Source organism: Meriones unguiculatus, chromosome 12, assembly GCF_030254825.1.
Source record: "Meriones unguiculatus strain TT.TT164.6M chromosome 12, Bangor_MerUng_6.1, whole genome shotgun sequence".
Taxonomy (NCBI): Eukaryota; Metazoa; Chordata; class Mammalia; order Rodentia; family Muridae; genus Meriones; species Meriones unguiculatus.
Window position 1 is genome coordinate 83268708 of NC_083360.1, and position 26782 is coordinate 83295489.

Sequence of the window (26782 nt, forward strand, 5' to 3'; positions counted from 1 at the left end):
GGAAATTCAGACATCAATTCCTACTCTGCTTTATGGTCCCACACTGTGTTTTCAGGCTGTACACTGCAGACTGGAGAGTGGTTAGTCCTAGCCTTGATTCCAGGAAAAGTCAGAACTATTTTAGGGGATCTGTCACTAGAGTCCAACCTGAAAACAAGTGGAAATTCCTAAGAAAGGAATCAGCCTTCCATAGTCAGGAGTCCGCCGGAAGTCTCAGATACGGAAAAGTCAATGAAGGCTTTCCAAGCCAGTGGGAGAGCACCGAGAAGCCGGCGGCATGAGAGGAATATGTGTCAGCTTAAGGTGGAAAGGTAGGATAGTGTCATTCGCTGAGAAAAGAATCTGGAGGTGGGAATCCAGGTTTTGCTGAAATAGCAGAAGATCAGCAAGATAGTGATATAAAATCAGGTGTGTGTTTGGGTCAGAGTGTTCTCCCTCCTGGATGTTGACTAGTCAGAAGGGAGAGGGGGTAGGGGGTCGAGGCCAGCAAACCTGGTCAGTTTTGCCCAACAAATGTAAATAATGCCCTACATGTTTTCCAACCCATACTCAGAAAAGCCAGAGAGCAGGCATCACCAGCTTCCCACAGCAAAGCCACTGCCTTCCATTGAGACCCTGGGCCCGCCTCCCCCGAAGCCTTCAAAGCCCCCACACGTGAACCTCCAGGCCTTCCACAGGCAGCCAGCTGCTGTCCCCAAGACCCCGAAAGAAGGTAAGAAGATGCACACGGCCCACCCTCACCAGCCAGTCATAGTCCAGTGCCTGGATCACAAGCCCCTTCCCCTCTACCCCACTCCCACGTAACAAACTCCTTTTCGAAGGGGCACAACGTTATTACTGCTGTTTGCACGCACAGGCTGTGGTAGCTTGCCCGTGAAACGACACCCGTGTAGGAACTGGCCCCTTATCGCTCCCGAGCCAGTCCACTTCCCCCAAGAGTACCGCATTGCATCACTGGGAATCTGTCCAAGAGGAAGAAAATGAAAAGTCTACAAGTGAGGAAGCAGCGAACCTTTGTGTATACTACCCAACCCACGCTGCAAGCTAGTCAGTGCAGGAGGACAAAGGGAAAGGGGAGAGTCAGCTTGACCTGACATACTTACTGGGGTCCCCTCGGCCCCCTGTAACCTGCATCCTCAGTAGCATGAGGAGCCTCCTTGGAAGCCATTTTTCTGTGTTATTTTATCTCTATGTCTGTTATTTAAAAAACAAAAAACAAAAAACAAAACCTCCTACATCCTTTTCATTCTTACCCTTAAGAAGTCATCTTCCTGACTTCTTAAACACCTTTTCTTGTTCCTCCAGTGAGCATGAGGGACATGCATACTTTGGGGCGCTAAACAGTGGGCGTTGTGCTAATGCCTGTGTTGCCGTGACCATCCGTACCAACAGATGGTGTGCTAGCAGAGCTGATACAGGCTTTGGTTGTTCATTTTTCTGCCTGGGGCAATATCACAGTTGTGTTTCCCTAACTCAGTGGCTATCACACCGAAGCCAGTATCAGAATCACCTGAGGATTTTTAAAATTCATTCCTAGAGCTCCCTCCCCATCTTCGGGGAGCCTCAGCATTTGCCTTTTAAGCAGATAGTGGCGTGCTGGCCCAGGAAACCACACACTGAGGTCACCTCCAGGCTTACCCTTTAAGAAAAGTCCACATGCAGGCACAGAAGCCTCTGGACCATGTACAGTGGTAATGTGGCCAGCTCCTCAACAGAAAAGATTAAGCATTATTTTTTTTCTCCTTTTCTTTTTTCGTTTTTTGAATGTTTGTTTTGTTTTTTGAGATAAGGTTTCTCTGTGTAGCCCTGGCTGTCCTGGAACTTGCTAGGTAGCCCAGGCTGTCTCCAATTCAGATACCTGCTTCCTTCTGCTTCCTCTAAGTGCTGGGATGAGAGGTGTGATTTTTACAAATATTAAAAACTCAGACATCAAACTATTGCCCCAAAAGGGAAGATGGCTGTCTAGAACAAAACACATAAGTCTGTTGTACTAAAGCAGGCTTTGAGGGGCTCAGTTCCTTACTGGTAGCCATTTCAGCTTGAGCACAGTACTCATTGAGCCTCATTTTCCTGCCCCATGAAGAGAAGACCGTGGTACCTCTCATCTTGTGGGATTGTTGGGAGAAGTATTTTGACCATGCTCAGAACACTGCACATGCTCGGAAAATCGGAGTGTCATTTAGAACACTCGTTGAATAGTTCTCTCTGCCGGGCCATGTGGTAAAAACAAGCAATTAGATTAAACCTGCACAGGGAATCCTGCCCATAAAGTGGTCAAAGTGCCCATAAATTGCACCAGAAAATGTAGGTATGTGCTGCTGTTTGGGAACAGACAGTCCTCTGGGTACCAGGGTGGAAGAGTCGTTCATTTTAACCAGCCTGCTACCAACACCCCTTTTTCCTTCTGCCTCTTGCTCTTGCAGTGACTGTGAAAGAGGGCACCCTGTCTTCAGATGGGTGAGTACCTGTTCCCCTACTGTGGAGGAGTGCACCCCACTGGGGGTACTCATGGGTCTTTTCAAGCACTGGCAAGAAGCTCAAAGCCAGTATGCGTAGCCCCCAGAAGGACTGCCGAAAGAACAGACTCACAAAGCAAACAGCATCCTCCTGCTTTCAAATAAAAGATTAAGTAAGATGCATTTAACTTCTGTGCTGATGTTAAGTTGAAAACATTATCCTCTGAGGTACTTGGTACTTCTTAATTGTACAAGTGGGCTTAGGACTTTAAAACATTACCCTTCTTGGTTATAAATCAAATAAGAGGCTGAAGAATGCTCTGGGCAGCTATGGTATTAGGAGCTGGAAATGGGATAAAAGATGTTCTATTTCTGGTGTTCCCTCCCCCCTAAGAATTTTGCTATAGAAGGGTCATTAATTCACTTAGCCAAATAATATCTCTTGAGCCCTTTGAAATGGCCTACTCTGAGCCGCCCGGGTTTTGTGGGTTTGCTCTTTTGCATGTCTCTTGGGGACTATAAAATTGCTGCTGCTGCAGCCCTCCTTTCACAGCCCCAGATGCGCAGCTTCAGAAATGTTCTACCAGCCAAGCCATGATTCCAGTTCTGATGTGCCCAAACTGTTTTGACTGAGCTTCACTCGCTCACAAAGATGTTCTCTTGGCAAGGACAGTCTTAGGAGGAGAAGCAAGCTAGCAAACACAGGCCTATTGTGATTCAGCCATCGGATGCTCACAGTGGCCAAGGATGCCGTCTGTGATAAAGGAAGCACGTGACTCAGAGGTTGCACCAGTGAGAGGGCAGCTGCGTTTCCTCAGGAGGGACCAGCAAGTCTTTAGAGAAGTACTCCTCCAGTTCGCCATTAGCAATGCTTACTGAAAGCAGAATTTTTGTACTGTGAGTCCTTGGGGACAGCTGATCTGGACTCCAGACTAGTTCACGTGTTTGCAGACTATTTGTGTTGCTGGATGGAGTTGCTCACACGTCTGCAGCTCTGGAAGCTGGCTGATGGAGAATCTGGACACCTAGGCTTAGCCTTGACCATCACCACAGACAGAAATGTTCTCTGTGGAAGCAGATAAGCAGGACAGCAGCACACTCACACTTCACCAGCACTGATGATCTATTGCTCAAAACACCTTCCTGGCCAAGTCCAGAGTCAGGCTGGAGGAGCATTGAAGACACACATGCCAAAGGATGATGGGTTGAAGGAAGGGAGGCAAATAGGGATGCTAGCCCAGTCAACCCATCAGTGAAGAGGAAACACTTGAGCCAAGTGTTGAGGATGAATGCTTGCTCGGTAGAAAGTGAAGAAATGCTAAAGGATGGAGCAGGAAGTGTGACATAAACGGTCATGTTGGTGGAACAAGAGAGGTGAGGGGAATAAGAATGTAGAGAGTAAAGAAATAGGATTGAGGAGCATTGTGAGGCATCTTATACACCCAAGGCTAGTCGAGGTAGCCCTGGTCAAGCAGGCTCTGCCTAGGCTACATTAGATGTGATCCATGTGCTTGCTCAAGAAATCCCTAGTTCAACATCCACTTGAGAGAGTTGAGTGCCAGGTGGGCCAGCGGAGCTGTGTTCTGCGTGCAATTATGTGAAAGAGACAACGTTGTGGATGGCTCTAGCAGCGGTTTACACCAGCCCCTCAGTGCTCACAGGCCCAGAGCGACAGCTGAGGTGGCAGGGCCCCTCTGCAGTGCCCAGGCTCCGTCTGGTCTCATAGGTGTTATTCTGGAAACATCTCTGGATCTGTGAACCACAGCGAGCCTACTGGCGCTCAATGAAGACTTCTCTGCCATTTTAACCACAGCAACAGCAAGTCATTTCACACCGAGAGCTGCGAGGAGCCTGTTGGGAGATTGTCTCCTGTACAGCATAATCTTCCTAGAGGCTATATGAGGATTTCGAAAATTTTGACCAGTCTGTCCTGTCACGCATGCTTTAGAACACAACTCCCATCTGAACTGAGGTTTTGTAATATGTGAATTATGATCTAGGCACGTATGATGAGAATGAAAGGCAGAGGAGATAAAGAGGGACCATAGTATTCAGGTGGCTTCTAGAAAGAGGAACTAATTTGAGGAACTTCCTACACAATAAAAGCAGGAGTGGAGTAGGCCTACCTTTCATTCTCTCTCATGATACTGTTGGATAGATATGAGATATGAGCAGGGTGTTCCTCCTGCGAATAACCACCCCCCTGACATGTTGATGGATGGATGGATTGATGATCAGTTAAAATGGAAACACAATTAGGTACGATAGCACACGCTTGTAACTCAACCACAAAGAAGGATGAGGCAGGAGAATTGACATGCATGAGTCCAGGGATAGCCTGGGCTACATAGTGAGACCCTGTCTCAAAAACTGAAGGAAAAAACTAACAAAAAAAAAAAACAAAAGAAAAATAAGATAGAAAAAAAATGTGTTGAATATAGGCAGTAATACAGAGAGATAAACAGACAGAAAGTATTCTGATATAGAAAAATAATCGATACCTTCTTATTATAAAACACACTTAGACATCTCTACCTCTGGGTTCTGATCTATAGATGCAAATAAACCTTAGGTGAAAAAAAGTTTGGAAAAGGTCTGTCTGCTGAGCATATAAAAGCATTTTCTCATCCTCATTCTCTGAGCATATGGTGTAAGCGCATTGGTACCACACCAGGCATGCTAATAAGCCAGAGGTGAGGTTAGTGTGCGGGAGGAGGTGTGTCAGTCCTATGCACATGCGAAGCATTTTATAAAGCAACATGGGCATTTGCAGCCTTTGTTGTTCCCAAGGGATTCTAGAAGAAATTCCCCATAGATCCTGGGGGAGGAGGGGTGTGGAGCAGGCAGCTACATATTAAATAACGTGCTAAGAAGCTTGAATTTCGTCTTGTCAGTGACAAATCAGGCGTTTGCTTGAACACATAACTGTCGTGATGCCCAACAGCCTTAGATACAATTTCCATGGAAACTGGCATTTGCTGGAGAAGAATATCTCCCTTGTTCAAATACTAACCTTCAGTGCAGATATTAGATTTAGGCGTAGATTTATCATAACCGGGAAAGGACCTGTAAATTTTTGGATCTAGCCAGACCACAGAATAAGATGTTAATGAGACAAGAGCCTGGGTTTTGAATCCCAGCACTTCCACGTAGTGTCTGTAATACTGAGCATGCCTTAAGCTCTGCAAACCTCTTCTGTTCTTGTGCAACAGTTAGATGAGATGAGCATTGCAAAGTGTCTCTGATCGTGTCTGGCATCAAGAGAGTAGCTTCTTTAGCTATTACATAACATCCCAAGGATAAGAATAATGTGAGAACCTTATTTTCCAAACATCTATCAATGGGGAGCTAGAAAACTCAGTACCTGTTTTGTTTTTGTTTGCTTTGTTTGCTTGTTTGGGTTTTTTTTTGGAGGGGGGCTTTTTTGTTGTTGTTATTGTTGTTAGATCAGATTTCAATTTACTTAATACATACTTTTCCAGTACTTTCTGTGTACTGAGCACTCTTAAATGTTTCAAATTAAGCTGGGGGAAAATTGGCCCCCATAACCCAAAGTTTCAACCACTTATCCCATCTAAACTTGATTCTTGTGTGCAATAAACGGGACCTTTAACCCCCTTCTCAGGTCAGGGCTTAAAGTACAGAACAACAGTTTTCTCTAAGTGAAAACACTTCTTGTCTTTGATCTTTATGGATGAAGTTTTGTATTTTCTTTCCCTATTGGTGGGAAGAAGAGATGGAAAGCATCTTGCCAAGAACTCCGTGCTTTCAAAGGGAGCCATCCACCATTTCTGTACCTCTTCCCTGTGCTAAACCTGAGATGAGACACAAGGCTGTCTAACACAAGAGGAATACTTCTGGAGTCAGAGCAGTAGAAGGTCAAACCCATCCTCCACACTTGAGGGAAGTCGTAACACTCCAGAGCTTTGATGCTACAAATGGGCATAAGATAAGATTTTGTTCGTGTTGAGGAGACCCTTGTATATGCAAAGCATATACAAGATAGATGATGCCCAGTGAGTCCCAGCTATTTCTTCCACACCAGACCTCACCATCCTTTCTGTATCTGAAATGTTAATATCTCATAAGCTCCCAACGGGGATAGCGCTCTTTAGAAGATATGCCTTCTCATCACTCTTTCATGCAAACCAATCTGGCTGGCATCCCACTTGAATCAGCAAGTCAAGAGTTTGTGTGAGCAAAGTAGGTTGGTCCCTGGGCAACCATTAGTTTTAGGTCACTGTCAGTACTTAGCAGGGTTGGCTAATGTTTTATTCATGAGCTAGAAATATGGCTTTCTCCCATTAAAAAGTGACAGAGGGTAATCCTGATTCAGAGAAGGTCTGACTTAGATGAGAGGGAATGAATGAGGAGGCAAAGTAGAGAAAACGCCCACATATAGGGCCTCTGAAGAGCCTGCAGGTGTGTTCTTAGTACTCTACCCTTTTCTCACTTGGGTCTTCATGTGTGTGTGTCTTTGAGACAGAGTCCTACTGTCCACTCCAAGTTAGCCTGTGCCTCTACCTTGCAAGAGAGCTTTAAAAATTTTGAAGATTTATTGTTATTATTTTAATCATATATATGTATGTATGTGTGTGTGTGTGTGTGTGAGAGAGAGAGAGAGAGAGAAAGAGTGTGTGTGCGCACACATGCCACTGTGTGTGCAGGTAGCCACTGAAGCTAGAGGCGTCAGATCACTCTGGAGTTGGAGCTAGCTGCTGACATGGGTGCTGGAAATCAGACTTAGTCCTCTGGAAGAGTACTATGTGCTCTTAATCCCCGAGCTGCTAAGAGAAGCTTTTTATGTCTCTGTTTCACAAAAGTATTAAAATACTGGCACTTCAACTCAAGTGGCTGGTATCTTTCATACCTGGTATTTTGGAACATACTTTTATATTTATGCTTTTGGTATGCCTACCCCATGCCAAGTGAAACACAAAGTCTTCAAGGGCTGGTGGGTTATCTAACTGTGTCTGGGCACTCTGCACTGGCAGCAGGGAGTAGTGGTTGGTCCCATGGGAGTGGGGACAGGTGCCTCACGTTGGGTCAGGAGGTAAAAAAGAATAATGATAACAACAGTACAAAGAGCAGCCAAATGCAGTCACAGCCCTTACCTGGAACAGCCACAGAGAAAGATTTTACAGGGTATTAGCACAGAACTGGGAACTGAGAGGACCAGAAGACGTTTAGAATGGCCAAGAAAGGCCTATAGGTGATGACAGTTGGCTTAGCACCCGAGTGAGAATCCTGTGTACTCATAGAAAGGTCTAGAAAAACAACACTCCAGGAGAGGGAGTGTTCTCAAAGACTCAGAGTCACGAGGGAGACACACCCCACACCCTCCACATGTTGAAAAGAAAAGAAAAGAAAAGAAAGAAAGAAAGAAAGAAAGAAAGAAAGAAAGAAAGAAAGAAAGAAAGAAAGAAAGAAAGAAAAAACAGACATGGCTCCAGCCAAGTGAGAAAGGGCACAGACAGTGCAGGAGAGGACAATCTTGCCAGTCAGGTTAATTTTGGTGTTTGTCCTACACATACTGGAAAGGCATGGGAGTTTCGAGCTAAGGAGTGATGTGAGCTGACACTTCTCTTGTAAAGTTCGCCGTTAGTGTTGTATGAATAATAAATTTCGGGAGGAAATGGAAAGACAGCCCAAGAAGTCCTTAAAACAACCAAGGTAGCAACATTTGTGGAGTATTTCAGTTATTTCACTTCTGTGTCCCATTCCCATACCAGGTGGTCATATCCCTCTTTAGAGGCGAGGAAACTAAATCCCAGAGAGGTTAAACAACCAGACCTAGACCATGGGATAGAAATGAGGTGAAAGAAGTCACTTAATTGATACTGGGGTAAAAACCAGCATTGCTGGCTCAGGTGTAGGAAGTCACGTGAGGACACACAGGGGTCGGGACGTCTAGCATGACTTCCCTTGGGCTTCCTGTTTTCACAGATGAGCGCTTGGCACATAGCCCATGTTTAGCACAAGGCAAGAACAATTCTTCCAGAAGCTGCTTGTACTGTTTCTGCTTTGTAGGAAGAATAACACAGCACATGTCAAGGTGCTTTTTGTTGGTGTCACAGGCCTCTCGAGGCATTTTTTTTTTAATTTCTTAGTTTCTTCCCTGAGAAGTTGCACTGCAGGAAATTAAAATGAATAAACAACAGGGAAGGAAGCGCCTCTTTGTTCTGTCCTGATATTTGGGAGTACAGAACACCTCGGAACCCCAGTTTGCTCAATTGGAGTGCTTGGGGTTAGGGAAGAGCAAATGTGAAGGAGGAATTTTTCTTTTTTTGAGATCTGTATCCTATAGCGTTTTAGGTCCAAAACATTCTGATTTAAGCTTCAGTTTAAGTCACTTCAAAAACTTCTTCTCAGCTTTTTAATTTTTTTTATTTTATTTTATTTTTAATTACACTTTATTTACTTTGTATACCCCCTCTAGTTCCCTCCCTCCTCCCCTCCCAATCCCTCCCTTCCTCTCCCTTCTCCACACATGTCCCTCCCCAAGTCCACTGGTAGGGGAGGTTTTCTTTTCCTTCCTTCTGATCCTAGTCTGTTAGGTCTCATCAGTAGTGGCTGCATTGTCTTCCTCTGTGGCCTGGTAAGGCTGCTCCCGCCTCAGGGGGAGGTGATCAAAGAGCAGGCCAATCAGTTCATATCAGAAGCAGTTCCTGTTCCCATTACTATAGAACCTACTTGGACACTGAACTGCCATGGGCTACATCTATGCAGGGGTTCTAGGTTATCTCCATGCATGGTACGTGGTTGGAGTATGAGTCTCAGGAAAGACCCCTGTGTTCAAATTTTTTGGTTCTGTTACTCGCCTTGTGGAGCTCCTGTCCTCTCCAGATCTTACTATTTCCCACTTCTTTCATAAGATTCCCTGCATTCTGCCCAAAGTTTGGCCATAAGTCTCAACATCTGCTTTGATAGTCTGCAGGGCAGAGCCTTTCAGAGGCCCTCTGTGGCAGGTTCCTAACTTGTTCCCTGTTTTCTTCTTCTTCTGATGTTCATCCTCTTTGCCTTTTTGAATGGGGATTGAGCATTTTAGCCAGAGTCCTCCCTCTAGATTAGTTTCTTTAGGTGTACAGATTGTAGTAGGTTTATCCTATATTATATGTCTATATGAGTGAGTATATACCATGTGTGTCTTTCTGCTTCTGAGATAGCTCATTCAAGATGGTCCTTTCCAGTTTCCACCATTTACAAATTTCATGATTTCCTTGATTTTCATTGCTGAGTAATATTCCATTGTGTAGAGGTACCACGATTTCTGTATCCATTCTTCACTTGAGGGGCATCTGGGTTGTTTCCAGCTTCTGGCTATTGCAAATAAAACTGCTAAACATGGTTGAGCAAATGTCCTTATTGTGTACTTGAGCCTCTTTTGGATATATGCCTAGGAGTGGTATAGCTGGATCTTGAGGAAGTGCTATTCCTAGTTGTCTGAGAAAGCGCCAGCTGGATTTCCAGAGTGGTTGTACAAGTTTACATTCCCACTAGCAATGGAGGAGGGTTCCCCTTTCTCCACAACCTCTCCAGCATGTATTGTCACTTGAGTTTTTGATCTTGGCCATTCTGATGGGTGTAAGGTGAAATCTCTGGTTCTTTTTGATTTGCATTTCCCTGGTGGCTAATGATGTTGAGCATTTCTTTAAGTGTTTCTCTGCCATTCGATATTCCTCTTTTTCTGTGAACTCATTGCTCTATGAATACACCAGGAAATTTGTCATCCATTTGAATTTAAAGTAAAAACTTAAAAAAAAATTAAACCTTTTGCCAGAGTCTAGGAGGTCCTTTGTATATTCAGGCCATTGCTTCTCCATGCTTCCCTCCTAGTTCCGCTTTCCCTTGACTGCTGCCTTCCAATCTAGAAAGGAGCCTACTGGCAGCTATTCAAGCAGGCTTGCTGCAAGTGTGCAGAAATACCAGCTGCCTCCTATGTGTGGAAGGGTCTTCTCCTTCCACATCATCTCCTGTGGCTCCTGCTCGTCATACATGATTCCTTTTTATCAATTAGGTAATTCAGTATTTATCAATCCCACATATGTATCAGCCACTGTTTAGAGTCTGCCTTCATAAAGAATGTTTTTTCTCAGTTGGAAGAAAGACAAACCAGCTAGTCATGACATACTACAAAGCAGTGTCAAATGCATCAACACCAACTTTCCAGCCTCCAGCTCAGGTTCCTTACCCAAGGTTCTGAGCTCATAGATGGAAAGAAAGGAGGATTTCTGCCCCTAACAATGAATTATTGTGCTTTTGTAGTGTTCAGATCATGAGGCACTTTGTAATACTTCGTGTTCTAGAACAGTTTGTGACAGGAGGAACTAAGTAGGGAAAATACAATGATGCGACATTATCTTCCCCTACCTGGGAATATCTGAAATGATGCAATGTGGTTTTGAGCATTGGCACAGTGGCCCCAAACTTTGAGGTTTTAGAGCATTTCTGATTTAAAATTATCAAATTTAGAAGGCCCAACTGATAAAACTTACGCAAATATTCAAAACATGAGAAACACTGAAATCTGAGTCAGTTCTGACCCCACGGTTTTCTGATATGGTGTACTGGGTCTCTGTTACTTCATGCACCAGAAGGTGATACAGTTGTCAACTGGCGATCTTCAGCTTGCCAACTACAGACCCAGCATGATACAAGGTGTCATGTGATCCCATAGTAACAGATCAAATTAAACTAGTTTTAAAAGTGCATAAATAATTTATAGTTTTATAATTATAATTTGAAGTTATAAATTACAACATTGCAGCCAGTCCTGATGAGACTTGATAAACTAGGGTCAGATGGAAGGTGAGAAGGAGCTCCCTATCAGTGAACTTAGAGAGGGTCAGAGAGGAGAGGAGGAAGGGAGGGTGGGATTGGGAGGGTATGAGGGAGGGGGCTATAGCTGGGATACAAAGTAAACTAAAGTAATCAATATAAAAATAAAACTTTAATTAAAAAAATCACATTCCAAAAAATGTATAAATTATAAACATAATTTATATTATTCCCATGACTTACAGGTTCAAAGTGAAATATAATGGTATGTAGGCCTAGGTGGGGGGGGAGGGCTGCTAGAAAAGGTAGCTGGAGAAGCACAGATGTGAGCTCTGGTGTGGAAAGGAGCTGACCATACAGAAACCATCCCAGGTTCAGGGGCAGCCCTTCAAAGCCTCGCGGTTAGCAGCAAATCTGGTGTCCTTGCAAAGCAGAAAACAGACCCACATGGTTAAAGCTTGGCAGGCAGTGGGGAGGACAGAGTCCACCCTGGAGACGTGCCCAGGGATGAGATGAAGTGGGGAGTTCAAGGTTGTATGTATATGTACACGTGTGTATATAGACCAGACGTCAATGGTGAATGTGTTCTTCAGATGCTTGCCACCTTAGTATTTGAGACACGATGTCTCACTGAACCTGGAGCTTCCTATTCTGCTAGACTGGCTGACAGCAAGTCCCAGGTATCCTCCTGAATCTGCCTCCATAGCGTTGGAATTACAGGCATTTGCCACCACATCTGGTTTTTCATGTGAGTGCTGGTGACCTGAACTCCAGCCCTCATTTCTGAACTGCAAACACTTTACCAAGTGAACCACCCTCTAGGGCTATTTCATTCACTACTTTTATTATTTTTATTAGAAATCAAGAGAGCTGATCCAGGATCGTGGCACTGACCAGGCAGAGTATCTGAAAAGCAGCTTGGCAGTGAGGACAGAGTGACTGGCAGGCCGTATTTCGGACCCCAAAAATGCTGATGTCTGCATTTCTCAGACTACTCCAGACTCCAGAGATAGGTGAACCCAGTCTGCAGTAGAAGCTTCAGGAACAAACAGTCAAGGCTAGAGACAACCAGATGGCTAGAGGCCAGTGTAAGAATACAACCAACAAAAATCAGGACATCATAGCTTCATCAGAATCTCCAAAAATTAGTGGTTATTCTAATGCAACTGGAACACAAGAAAATTATCTTAAATCCATGATTATTCAGATATTTGAGGCACATTAAGAGAAAACACACAACAGAAAAAAATAGAAGCCATCATGGACAGAAAAGAATCCATAATCAAACAGGTGAAGGAAATGAATAGATTCTTTCAAGACATAAAAACAGAATTATAATCAATAAATAAAACACAAACAGAGAAACCCCTGGAGTTGAAGAACTTAGAGAACAGATCAGGAACCACAAAGGTAAGCATCACCAACAGAACACAAAGAAAAGGTGGAGAAGAGAATCTCAAGCACTGAAGCTACAGTTGCAGAAATTGATACATCTCTCAAAGAAAACATAAAAACAATTGATACATCTCTCAAAGAAAACATAAAAACAATTGATATATCTCTCAAAGAAAACATAAAAACAGAAAAGTTCCTGACAAAAAACATCCAAGAAATCATGGACACCATGAAAAGAAAAAAAAACAAAAACAAAAACAAAAACAAAACAACAAATAAGAAAACTAAGAATAATAGGAATAGATGAAAAAGAAGATGCCAGACTCCAAGGCCCAGAAAATATTTTCAAGAAAATCATAGAAGAAAATTTCCCCAACCTTAAGAGATACACTTAAACATTCAAGAGGCTTACAGAACAACAAATACACTAGACCAGAAAAGAAATTCCTCCTGCCACATAATAATCAAAACACTAAATCTACACAACAAAGAAAAAATATTAAAAGTGGCAAGGGAAAAAGACCAAGTAACATATATAAGCAGACCTATAGAATCACACCAGACTTCTCAACAGGGACTATTGAGGCTGGAAGGGCCTGGGAAGATAGCATGCAGACACTAAAAGACCACAGATGCCAACCCAAATTACTATACCCAGCAAAACTTTCAATCAACATAGATGGAAAAAACAAAATATTTCATGACATAACTAAATTTAAACAATGTATATGCAGCAACCCAGTCCTACAGAAGATACTAGAAGGAAAACACCAACCCAATGACATCAACTACACCCAAGAAAACATGGGATAAATATACCTTCACAACAAAAAAAAAGCAAAAGAAAACACACAAGCACACAATCACCACCAATTCTACAATAAAAGGAACTAATAGTCATTGGTTACTAATATCAAACAACATCAGTGGACTCAACTCTCTGCTAAAAAGACAGACTAACAGAATGGTTGCAGAAACAGGATCTAACATTCTGCTGCATTGAGGAAACACACCTCTGCAACAAAGATAGACACTACCTCAGAGTAAAGGGCTAGAAAAAGGTTTGTCAAGCAAACGGACCCAAGAAGCAAGCTAGAGTAGTCATCCTAATATCTAATAAAATTAATCAAAGAGATGGGGAGGGACACTTCATTCTCACCCAAGAAAAAATCCAGCAGGAGGACATCATATTCCTGACCATCTATGCCTGAAACACAAGGGCTCCTGCATTTGTCAAAGAAACATTATTAAAGCTTAAAACATGCACCAATCCCAACATCTTAATAATGGGAGACTTCAACACCCTACTCTCACCAAGGGGCAGATCATTGAGACAGAGCTAAATAAAGAAATAATGCCACTTACAGAGGGGTCTTAAATCAAATGGACCTAATAGATGTATACAGAACTTTTCACCTAAACACAAAATAGTATACCTTCTTCTCAGCACCTCATGGAACCTTTTCCAAAATTGACCATATAGTAAGGCACAAAGCAAGCCTAAACAGGTACAAGAAGACTGAATTAATCCCTTGTATCATATCAGACCACCATGGTCTAAAACGACCTCAATAATAACAGAAATAGCAAAAAGCCTACACATACATGGAAAGTGAACAAATCCTTACTCGATGACAGCTGAGTCAAAGAAGAAATAAAGACAGATATTAAAGACTTCCTAGATTTCCTTGCAAATGAAGGCACAACTTACTCAAACTTATGGGACACAATGAAAGCAGTGCTAAGAGGAGAGTTCATAGCACTAAATGCCTTCATAAAAATTTTTTGAGACATCTCCTATAAGCAACTTAATGACATACCTAAAATCAACAGAAAAAAAAAGAAGCAGACACACCCAAGAGGAGTAGACAGCTGGAAATAATCAAACTCAGCTGAAATCAATAAATTAGAAACAAAGAACAGTTCAAAGAATCAAGGAAACCAAGAGCTGGTTCTTTGAGAAAGTCAACAAGATAGACAAACCCTTAACCAAAATAACTAAAAGGCAGAAAGACAGTATCCAAATCAACAAAATCAAAAATGAAAAGGGGGACATAATGACAGACACTGAGGAAATGCAAAGAATCATTAGGTCCTACTTCAAAACCCTATACACAACAAAATTTAAAAATATAAATGAAATGGACCATTTTCTTGATAGATTCCATTTACCAAAGCTAAATCAAGATCAGGTAAATAAATTAAATAGTCCTATATCCCCTAAGGAAATAGAAGCTGTCATCAAAAGTCTCCCATCTAAAAACAGCTTAGGGCCAGATGGTTTCAGGGCAGAATTCTATCAGATCTTCAAAGAAGAGCTAACACCAATACTCTTCAAACTATTCCACAAAATAGAAATAAAAGGAACATTACCAAACTCATTCTATTAATCCACAGTCACTTTGATACCTAAACTGCACAAAAACCCAACAAAGAAATTCAGACCAATGTCTTTTATGAACATTGACATAAAAATACTCAATAAAATACTCACAAACCGAATACAAGAACACATCAAAGATATCATCCACCATGACCAAGTAGACTTCATCCCAGGCATGCAGGAGTGGTTCAATATATGTATATCCATCAATGTGATCCACCATATAAACAAACTGAAGGAGAAAAACCACATGATCATCTCTTTAGATGCTGATAAAGCATTTGACAAAATCCAACACCATTCACGTTTAAAGTTTTGGAGAGATCAGGAATACAAGGCACATACCTAAACACAGTAAAGACAATATACAGCAACATCAGACTAAGTGGAGAAAATCGATCCCACCAAAATTAGGGACGAGGCAAGGCTGCCCACTCACTCCATATATCTTCAACATACTTGAAGCCTTGCTAGAGCATAAGACAACTAAAGGAAATCAATGGGATACAAATGGGAAAGGAAGAAATCAAAGTATCACTATTCACAGATGATATGATAGTATACATGAGTGATACCCAAAATTCTACCAGAGAATGCCTTCAGCTGATAAACACCTTCAGCAAAGTGGCTAGATACAAAATTAACTCAAAAAAGTCAGTAGCCCTCCTATATAAAAAGGACAAAAGAGCCAAGAATGAAATTAGGGAAACCACACCCTTCACAATAGCCACTAACATAAAGCACCTTGGTGTGACTCTAACCACGCAGGTGAAAGACCTGTTTGAAAAGAATTTCAAGTTTCTGGAGAAAGAAATTGAAGATATCAGAAGATGGAAAGATCTCCCATGTTCATGGATTGGTAGGATTAACAGTGAAAATAGCCATCCTGCCAAAAGCAATCTACAGATTGATTCAATGCAATTCCCATCAAAATACCAATACAATTCATTACAGAACATGAAAGAACAGTTCTCAGTTTCATATTCAAAAACAAAAAAACCCAGAATTGCTAAAACAATCCTCTACAATAGATCGTCTGGAAGTATCTCTATCCTTGATCTCAAGCTGTACTATAGAGCAATAGTGTTAAAAACTGCATGGTACTGGCATAGAAACAGAATGGTGGATCAATGAAATTGAATAGAAGACCCAGAAATAAACCCACACACTTACAGGTACTTGATTTTTGACAAAGAAGCCAAGACCATGCAATGGAAAAAAGATAGCATCTTCAACAAATGGTGCTGGTGTAACTGGATGTCCACATGTAGAAAAATGCAAATAGATCCATATTTATCACCCTGCACAAAAGTAAAGTCCAAGTGGATCAAAGACCTCAACATAAAACCAGGCACTAAACCTGTTAGAAGAAAAAGTGGGGAAGAGCCTTGAACTCATTGGCACAGGAGAAAACTTCTGGACAGTATACCAAGAGTTTAGGCTCTAAGAGCAACAATCAATAAATGGGACCACATGAAACTGAAAAGCTTCTGGAAAGCAAAGGGCACCATCAACAGAACAAAACAACAGCCTACAGACTGGGAAAAGATCTTCACCAACCCTACATCTGACAGAGGGCTGATATTCAGAATATATAAAGAACTGAAGAAATTAAACTCCAACAAACCAAATAATTCAATTTTAAAAATGGGGTACAGAGCTAAACAGAGAATTCTCAATAGAGGAATATCGAATGGCAGAGAAACACTTAAAGAAATGCTCAACATCATTAGCTATCAGGGAAATGTAAATCAAAATGACTCTGAGATTCCATCTCACACCCATCAGAATGGCTAAAATCAAAAACTCAAGTGCCAACATGTGTTGGAGAGGATGTGGAGAAAGGGGAACCCTCCTCCATTGCTGGTGGGAATGTAAACTTGTATAATGACTTTGGAAATCAATCTGTTACTTTCTCAGAAAACTGTAAATAGTGTTACCTCAAGACTCAACTGTACCACTACTGGGCATATATCTGAAAGATTCTCAACCATACAACAAAGACATTTCAGCTATGTTCATAGCAGCTTTATTTGTAATAGCCAGAATCTGGGAACAACCTAGATGTCCCTTAACCAAAGAATAGATACAGAAAATGTGGTACATTTACACAATGGGATACTTCTCAGCTTTTAAAAACAAGGAAACCATGAAATTTGCAGGCAAATGAATGGAGCTAGAAAAGATCATCCTGAGTGAGGTATCCCAGAAGCAGAGAGACATGCATGGCATATACTCACTCATAAGTAGATATTAGCCATATCATATAGGATAAACATACTAAAATCTACAGACCTAAAGAAGCTAACTAACAAGGAGGATCCTTGGGAAGATGCTTAATTCTCATTCAGAAGGGAACACAGGATAGACGCTGGAAGCAATAGAAGAAACAGGACTGGAGCCTACGACAGATGCCCTCTAAAAAAATTTCCAACCAGCAGGGGAAAGAAGCAGATGCAGAAACTCACAGCCAAACTTTGGACAGAGCACAAGGAATCTTATGAAGGGTCAGAGAGAATGACATTTAATGAGTTGGGTTTTTTTGTTTTTGTTTGTTTTTTGTTTTTGTTTTTGTTTTTGTTTTTAATGGAGTTTGAGAAGAGGCCATTGGTTAATACCGCAGGCCGAGAAGTCCATTGTTTAAAAGGCACAGAGGCAGTAAACAGGCTGTAGGAACTGTAGGTGATCTGGCGGTCACTAGACTGGGTAGCCACAGGGTGTGCCGGCTGGGGGTGCTGCGTGTACGGCTGTTCAAGGAAGGTTGGCTGAATGGTAAACTCACACGTTCTTCAGCTGAGACGCCATTCATCCAGACTATCTTGCCATCCTTTGTTTTCCTCTCCTGTGCGGGTCTCACCTCCTTATAAATTCACCGTAAATAAAGAGAGGGCGTTGGCCTAAATTTTCTTTCCTGAGACTTTGTTGCACACACGGGTTCGCACTTGAGAACCCCCCACCCTACCTCCTGAGCACTGAGATCACCGGCCTGTGCCACCGTGTCCTAGTTAAAAGGTTCTTTCCTGGGCTGGCGGCTTTGGCAATAGAGCGCTTGGCGACTGCAAGCCAGAATCTGGGCTTCCAGACCCCTGCTGCTTCAGCCCTGCTGCTCCCTCGGCAACATGGGAGGCGGAGAAAGAGTCCCCAGAAGCTTGCGGCTACTTAGTGTGAGGACACAGTGGCTGACAAGAGTCCCTAAAGAAGTTAAATGCATAGAGTTTGGAGTTCTTGGACTCGGCGTACTAGCTACGTAATACTGGAAACTTTTCTTACCCCGGGACCTTCCATTTCTTCCTCACGAGGGGTGTAGTGAAATCCCATCCTACCTTGTAGGGTTGCTGTGAACAGTGAGATACATATCTAAATTCTGAAAAGCGGAATCACGGTGTATAAAAGGCAGCCGGATGGTCTGATGCTAGAAGCAATGGGCGGTCCAGATCGTGGCTCCTCACTAACCCCCACCCCTCCAGCTCAGGGGTGGTCTCCATCCATCCCCTCGCTCTAAGAATATGGGGTTGGATATTATGGCACAGCTCAGAGCAGACACCGTGAACCGTGGACTACGAATAAGAGCTGAGTGATCACATAGGGCTCTCGGCCTTTTTTTTCCATTCATTCCGCTGAGGGTCTGTGTTAGCACATAGGAGGACAAGGTAAAGAGCTCTCAGCAAGGTCACTTAACAGACTACCACTCAGTCTAACGTGTCCCTCTAGCGACAGGCTAAGTTATATTTCACGGGCGATAATGTCAGGCGTGAGGATGACTTGTCTGTCCCACATCTCCCCTGCAGATGGCTGACTCGGCATGTCTGGCAGTTGGATCAGCCTCAGAGTTTTTGAAAACCGACACTCAAAGCCCCTCATAAGCTAAGCTCTCTCCATACGCCCTTGGTCACCAGCCAATGCTTCACTGATTTCATTCCCCAGTGTCTCCCTTGCTTCTTTAAGTGGCTTGTAGGAAGGAGGAAAGTCGAATGAACCAATGAGGCAGTCTGGTTTCCAGACGCAGGTCCTTTATGTCACAGCAGTCTAAGCCTCAGTGTCCTCATCTGAAGAATGCCTCATGATGTCACTGAGAGGAAATTAGGAAACATCCATATGTTTATATATAATTGTTTATATATAAATGTTTATAATTATATATAATGTTTATATATTATTATATATAAATAACCCACATGAATATAGTTTGTGCCAAAAGTAAGAGCCAAGGTTCTGTCTTGTACCTGTGGTCTCAGCTGCTCTGCACCCTGAAGCAGAGGGATTGTGTGAGTCTAGGAATTTGACGGCAGCCTGGGAACCACCTTGTCCTAAACAGAATGGAAATAAAAGTGTGTGACTTAACTGAATGAGAATTGCAGAGGTTCTCAACGCTTGTATCTGCAGCAGACATAACCTCTCCTTATGACTTCAGGTAATTGTTGGGTCAGTCCCCTGGGGTCCTCTTTGCTTTACATCTTAATAACAGCTTTTCTCACCTCCCTACCCTTTCCCTCCTTCCAGCTCCTCTCAAGTCCCACCCACCATTCCCTCACAAATTCTTTTTCTTTAATCTTCATTGGATTATATACGTGTATATAAGTATGTGTAAATATGCAAATACAGACACCGAGTCTGTTTATTGTTGCTTAAATGTTTAAGACTTCAAGGCTGACTATTCATATGATCATTTATTTATATGTGCCAACTGGGGGTTCATCCCTGGGGAGAGGCCAGTCCCCCACCTTAACAGTCATTACTTGACTACAATTCTTTGTTAGAGGTGAGAGCTGTGAGGTTCCCCCCTTCCATTTTAGCATGCCTATTGGCATTATCCTCACCGGGTCTTGTTTAAGGAGCCATATTGTTCAGGTTTCAGGGGTATAACATCACCGTAATTTCTGGGAGATTCGATCTCACAGAGGATGCCATGGTCCCATGGCTCTTAAAGTCTTTGCCCTCCATCTTCCATCGTGTTCCCTGAGCCTTAGGTGTGGGAGCTAGGTTGTAGATGTAGCCTTTGGGGCTAAACAACCCATCAGCTGTTCTCTATCTTTGGACAAGTTGTGGTTTTTCTGTAATGGTCTACATTGCAAGGAGAAGCTTCTCTGATGAAGGGTGAGAGCTATACTTAAGCCCAGAGATTTAGATCTAGGAAAGACAGATGAGAGAGAACACGGCAGAAGACTAGGCCTCAGGGAATTCGATATTTTTTTTCTGACTTCCACCAAGCATATGTGTGCTGCACATACATGCAGAAAGGCAAACACTTATACACCTAAATTAAAATCAACCCGAATATTTTTTAAAGCCCATAAAAGGATAATAAACCTTCAGTCAAGTGACCTGCCCAAGGTCCCATCCAAGCAGAGCTGGTAACACCCCCATCTATTCTGAAGCCTTTGCCCTTCTCTAACCATTTACCTTTTTGTTTGATGGATTGTCGTGTTTAACCATTATCTCCATTATCTCCTGTATAGAAGGAAAATGTTCTCCCCTTGATAATATAATTCTGTAAATCTAGCATAATTTATGTCAAGGTTTTATTTATTTGTTTTATTTATTTATTTAGAGTGTGTGTGTGTGTGTGTGTGTGTGTCTATGTGTGTGTATGTAGAGTGCATGTAGTGGTCTGAGGACTACTGATGGGACTCATTTCCTCCTTTCACTGAGTCCCGGAGGCTAAACAAGTCATCACACTTGCACAGAAAGCTTCTTTACCCACTGAGCCCTGTCACTGGTCAGTTTTTAAATCTAACCACTATCAGACTTGAGAGAGGATTTCTTAGGGTGAAGGGCTGTGGGAAGGGTGGCCTTGCATGAAGTATTGCTCTTAGGAGGAATTTGGCAAGTTCAGGACCTCATGTGAAGTCAGACGCTCTTATATTGCTTCACTGTCCTGACTGTAGGCTGTCATAGGCTGCTCACTAGCTTAGCTGCTCCCTTTCCTTCTATCTTTAAAGCTCATGTCCTATCACAACCAAACATGGATGGGATGCCCCCCCCCGCCCCAGCAAATATATAAGGACACAGGTGGGTCTTATTATTAAAGTTTTGACCATTTCAGTTAGTGCAAACCCTTCATTAGATTTTTCTGGAACTTCCTTTCAGTGGCATTTTTGCCCTGCCAAGTTACATGTGTGGCTCAGGAAAAAGACAAGAAAGGAAATTTTTATTCCCCCCTCCCACCCCCGGTAATACAGCTATTTTCACACAAAATCCTCATGGTAAAGAAGGGAAGGTTCCAAGAATCTGAATGGTTCCACAGACCATGCAGCAAGAGTTGAATCTAACAGACGATGAACCCTCAAGAAGTATTAATCATTGTTGTGATTAATAATCTCACTGTTTGAGCACATGGCTCATTGGATAAACTACGGGAACCCATTCTATGGAGAGTACAGCCAAGTATGGGGCCGGACAGACTTCTCTAAAAGACAAAGGGATTGTACCAGGCATCCCAGATTAGTGGCCCAGGAGTAGATGGACCAGTAGAACCAACAGGAAGAGGTCCCTTGTCCATGCTTCAGCCAGAGACCTTATTTGCTCAAAGCTTTATTTCGAAGATAATAGTCCACGGGTCCAAATAGAATTCAGACAATTCCAGTTTCTTGAGCCATCTTTAACATTGACATTGCAGGTAAGAAGCTATTTTTGCTTCTTAGAGAAGAGATAATCATGATGAAGGCATCATTAAGAAAGATTAAAGCTTTATGATGCTGGATTTAAATGATAAGAGCTTCTCCGTAGGAAAGTATGAAATTTAATGTATCTGTAACAAAAGATCTTATATAATGAAGGCCAGCGCAGAACATCCTTTAAAATATAGTAGTGTTACCAATGTAATATCACTCACATGTTTTGCGGCACCATTATACAGAGCAAAAATATTTTATTCCATATCATCACTATATCTGTGAAGTAGATTCCATTCTTGGTATTTTACAGAGTGGGAAATGGAAGCTAAAGCTGTTGATCTAGTGCTTTCAGACTGGCATTTGAAGAGAGCTAGGGCTCAGCTTCCCTCTGTCTGCAGGCATAGCCCTGGCCTAGCTGTTGTGCTGCCTCTCCACGGTTCTAGCATTCTGGGTGCATTTTTCATAATGTGGAGATAAATAAATTGAATCATTTAGTTCTTGCTTATCCAAGATCTCTATATTGATACACACTGTATACAACTGAAATGGATCTTAGCTCTAGCGCCAATGTCCTGGGAAAACAAAACAGTCTTAGACATCTAGGAATGGACTAAGTACCACTCACAATATCTCTCTCCTAACTCTGGACCTACAGGATATTCTTTGTAAACTGATCTGAAAGATGCTGCTGCTGCTTCTCCCCCTCTTCCTCTTCTTCCTGCATTTCCTCTTCTTCCTCTTCATCTTAGAAAAACACTTGGTTAAAATCCTTTGTAACAATCTAAAATCAGATACTTATTCATTTCTGACAAAGTTTGTGCAAGAAATTGATTAGATATCCTCTTTCAATTCCTCTGAAAACTGTTTCTTATTAATAAAGTTAATTTCCCATGGATTTGATGAGATCATTAAGCCATTAGAGCATGAGATACACAGCACAGTCTTTAATTTAGCAAGGTTTCTCTCAATTATCTCCTGCAGGAAGGATGAGCAAAAATATGAAAGATAAGGTTACTAAAGAATTAGAATTCACTCATGTTTTCTTTTTCAGCGAGAAATATCATAAAAATATTATAGGGAATATGCAAATAAAGACCAGGAAGAGGCCTCAGAGGTTAAGAGCACTTGCTGCTCTTTCAGAGCACTCAAGTTCTATCCCGAGCACACTTGTCAGTTAGCTAACAACTGCCTGTAACTCCAGCTCCAGGGGATCTGATACTATCTTCCAGCCTCCACAGGCAGTCATATGCAGACACACACACACACACACACACGGGGGGGGGGCACTAAATTCAAATAAAAATTAATTAAACCTCTAAAAATATAATAGAAAGCAATAAAACAGTCAAATTTTTGAATGAGAAAAAGGAAGTGCATATATTATTACATGGAAGAAACAAAGGGAGGTCAATGTCCACCTTTTCATTCCTGTGACCTGAGTGAATATACACATGGCTGGGAGAAATAAGTAAGAATACTAACATGTGCAGGCCACATTTGTGCAGAGATAGAAGGCGTGTGTGTGGTTACTTCTCCTCTAGTCTCTCCATGATTGTTGGGGTGGCTCCTCCTTTGTTTTACTTCCCAACTGTACTTTTCACCTCTAGCACAAGCACCTGTTTAGGGAATGTGTTCCGATTGCCCTTTCCTATACTGGAACTATAAATTGACACGTTTGTGAACACAGAACTTTACGCTGTCTAAACAGCAGGGCACTCTACCTTCCACAGCAGCTTGCTTAGAAAGCCGTTTCCCGAGTAAACTCAGGCAAGCCGAGTCTGCGAATTTTGACTGCTGTGTTGTCGTCTTTCAAATGAACATCGGACATTTGCTCATGTGTTCAGTTAACTGGGGAGCAGTTAATCTGTCTTAAAATTTTACATATATGGTGAATCCAAGTGAGTTCATCAAAGCCATTTATTTGCCAAAGAATAGAATTGCAGAGCAGTAGCAATTAAGCAATTTCAGCTTTATAAGATTTTGACATATTATCTCCCATATTGGTTATGTCAAGTCTTTCCCAAACAATATAAAGATTCACCATTTCTCAGCTTTCCCACCAAATGTGGTGTTATTCTCAAACTGGGATTCATGCTGATCTGATGGTGTGAATTAAATTGTTCTCCTTTTCATTTTTTTCTGTGTACTGTAAGCTTAAGGGTTTAATTTTGTGTGCTCTTCAAATCGACTTTTCGGTGGTGACAATAATGAATCTGTCCAATTTTCCATGGGCAATCCCTCTTTCTATTGCTGAAATTCCTGATAGAATTTATACAGAATTTATATTTATTGCTGCACTTTTTCATAAATATGGCATTTGTTGGAGATCAATCCAGTTAAGAAGGTTTAACTCCCATGAAATGATTATGGCATTTATTAAAATCTGATGTTTTTTCCATTAAAACTGTGATTAATTAGAGTGCTACCTTCCCTAAGGTTGAGACATCCTTGTGACCGTGGAATAATTCTTTTGTTCTCCAGGTTACTTACAGATTAATTTATTTTCCTAGGAATTCACAGTCAGGGCTGGGTTGAATCTTCCTAAGTAAAATTTGCACTCTCTTGATTTTTCTTTTATTGTTTGATCATGTTGCTTTTCATGTGAAAATACTGATCTCTTAATATTAGTAATTTTACCTTGTTTCTGTGTTCTGAAGCTTTCTCTTAACCCCGTCAGTAGGGGCTGGGAGGCGGAGTGGCTAAGGCATCTGCTGCAGAGTGTGGGGAACAGCATTTGCTCTTTCCTGTTCATGTTGGTGTCGAGCCTGCGCTGGCCAAGTGTTGTCTGCTAGAGCTGACTGCTTTGGTAGTTTCCCTTCTTTGTGTACAGGGACCTCTGCTGACCACACTTAGCTTCACAGCAGATGGCCTGGGCAGGTTCCCCGTCCTTCTTGTTTTGGTTTGTTTGTTTGTTTGTTTTTCAAGACAGTTTGTCCTGTCCGGCTGTCCTGCTCTGTAGACCAGGCTGGCCTTGAACTCACAGAGCTCGTCTGCTTCTACCACCCGAATGCCGGAATCAAAGGTGTGAGCCTCTGCCACCTTACTCCCACCCTCCTGAATCTCCCCGGATTGAATCCTTTGAGGTGGCTGATATTCTAGATGGAAGTGTGTCGCAAGTACACTGGGGGTGTGGGAGACAAACACAATAATGAGGGCTCTATGAGTTAATTGCTTAGAACTCTGTGTGTGTGTGTGTGTGTGTGTGTGTGTGTGTGTGTGTAAAACTTTACCAGGTTAAATGCACACTCCCTCACTTGTGGTTGTTCCCTGTTTTCAGGCATCTGGGATAGCTTAGTTTTATTTATTGTTTTTTTATTTAATTCTTTATGTATGCGTGTTTCGTGTACCACATACATGCCTGGTTCCACAGAGGCCAGAAGAGGGCATCCGATCCCCTAGAACTGGAGTTACAGATGCATCAACATGGGAGCCAGGTCCTCTGGAAGAATAGCCACTAAGCCACCCTTCCCGCCAGGTAGCTCAGCTTTGAACAATAGATGCCCTCTCGGGATGGTGCCCAGCCACTGCCTCCTACACACACAGAGGGACAACACGACTCTTCTCTACTGCTGACCCACCTGCCAGAGGAACTGCTTCCTGGTCTACTTGGCTTCTTGGCCAGCCGCCAGGCTTTTTGTTCTGCTTTTCAGCTATTTTGCCACTACTTTTGGGAATTTCCAACACTCTTCCTCTGGTTGAAAGAGATTGTTCTTTCTTAAGCTAACTCTTATCTTTAACCAAGTCACATGGAGGCAGCTTCTAGCTTCCCATCTTAGCCCATAATAATTCTCTTTACTAATCTCAGGAATTAACATCTGTGAGCTAGGGAGATGGCTCAGCCAGCAAAGTTCTTGCCTTATAAGCATGGAGACCAAATCAACCCTCCAGAACCCTATAAAATAGCCAAGCATGATGAAACACACGAACTCTCAGGGCAGGCAGATCTTTTGCCAGCCAGTCAAACCTTGTCATTGTATTCTGCGCCAAGAGACAGTCTCTGCCTCACAAAGCATCATAGATGGCACCTGAGGAATGATGCCCAAGGGTTCCACATTCAGGCACATACATGTGCTGACCCACACACGTGAACACACGTGCATACATATGAAGAATTGTCTTTATGCTATCTATAACTCCTTTCTCTTGCCCTTAAGCATGTAAAGTCTTTTTTGGGGGATCTCTTATTTTTACCCAATAGTTACTAATACTCCTTTGTCTTCTTTGGATACTTAATATACTTAATACATCGAACACTGCTGTAAATTTACTTTCCCCACTGCTCACCTCATGACTGTTTTGCCATGGCTCACATTATTCTGTGGTTTTCAGCTTTTGACAATAAGCTTGTTTTAAGTAAAGATTGTTTCCTCTGGGATCTTAGATGTTGTGGGCATGGAAAGATTTCTATCCCAGAATACGCAATGCAAACTCAGCTCTCCTTCCCAAGTGAGTAAGAGAGTTTACTCTGAGCCAAACATGAATGAGCGTGGCCTGGGGGCATGGGTGCATGTTTCCCCAAATGCATTCTTCCCTGAGGAACTGGTTCCATGAAAGTTTTATAGACACGGAACAAAGGAAAGCCACAAATCATTACATTTGCCAAGTATATTGAGGGGAACACCGTGGGTTGAAGCAAAGCAAGGAATTCTCTGCTATAGGCCTCCGTGGCTAGATGATGGCAGTATTAGCTTTGGGGTGGGGGTGGGGTGGACACTAGTGCCCCGCTAAGTTAATGTACTAGGTGTACCTACCTGAGAAGTCAAAGTGATGTTAGATCACATACAGAAGTGGGTGACAAGTAGCTATTGAGAGAACTATGGGGCTAGTGAGATGACTCCACAGGTAAAGGTCCTGTCCTATAAGCCTGATGACAAAAAAGGATTGACCCCCGAGTCCCACATAGTAGGAGAAAAACAATGACTCTTACGTTGTCTTCTGATGGCCACCCGTGTGCTGTGACATGTGTTTTCTCTCTTACACACAAACACAAATAAATACAATTTTATTTTAAATTAAAAATTAAAAGGACATAACAACAGATATCCAAGAGAGACCCTTTTGGATTCCCATCTGCTGCATCCCGGCTCTCCACAGACACCGCTCTAACTGTCCAGTCCATCAGAGGCGCGGCCTTCAGCACAGGCACAGCCTTCTTA

General features: G+C 42.4%; 1 protein-coding gene across 1 annotated transcript in view; it reads left to right on the forward strand.

The window, feature by feature from the left end:
* Positions 1-26782, forward strand: part of Fyb2 (FYN binding protein 2) — a 106043-nt gene that overhangs the window by 40317 nt on the left and 38944 nt on the right. The window contains exons 3-4 of the mRNA XM_060366064.1: positions 554-712; positions 2424-2457. Coding sequence (XP_060222047.1) covers positions 554-712; positions 2424-2457 — 193 coding nt within the window. The remainder of the gene's footprint in view (positions 1-553; positions 713-2423; positions 2458-26782) is intronic.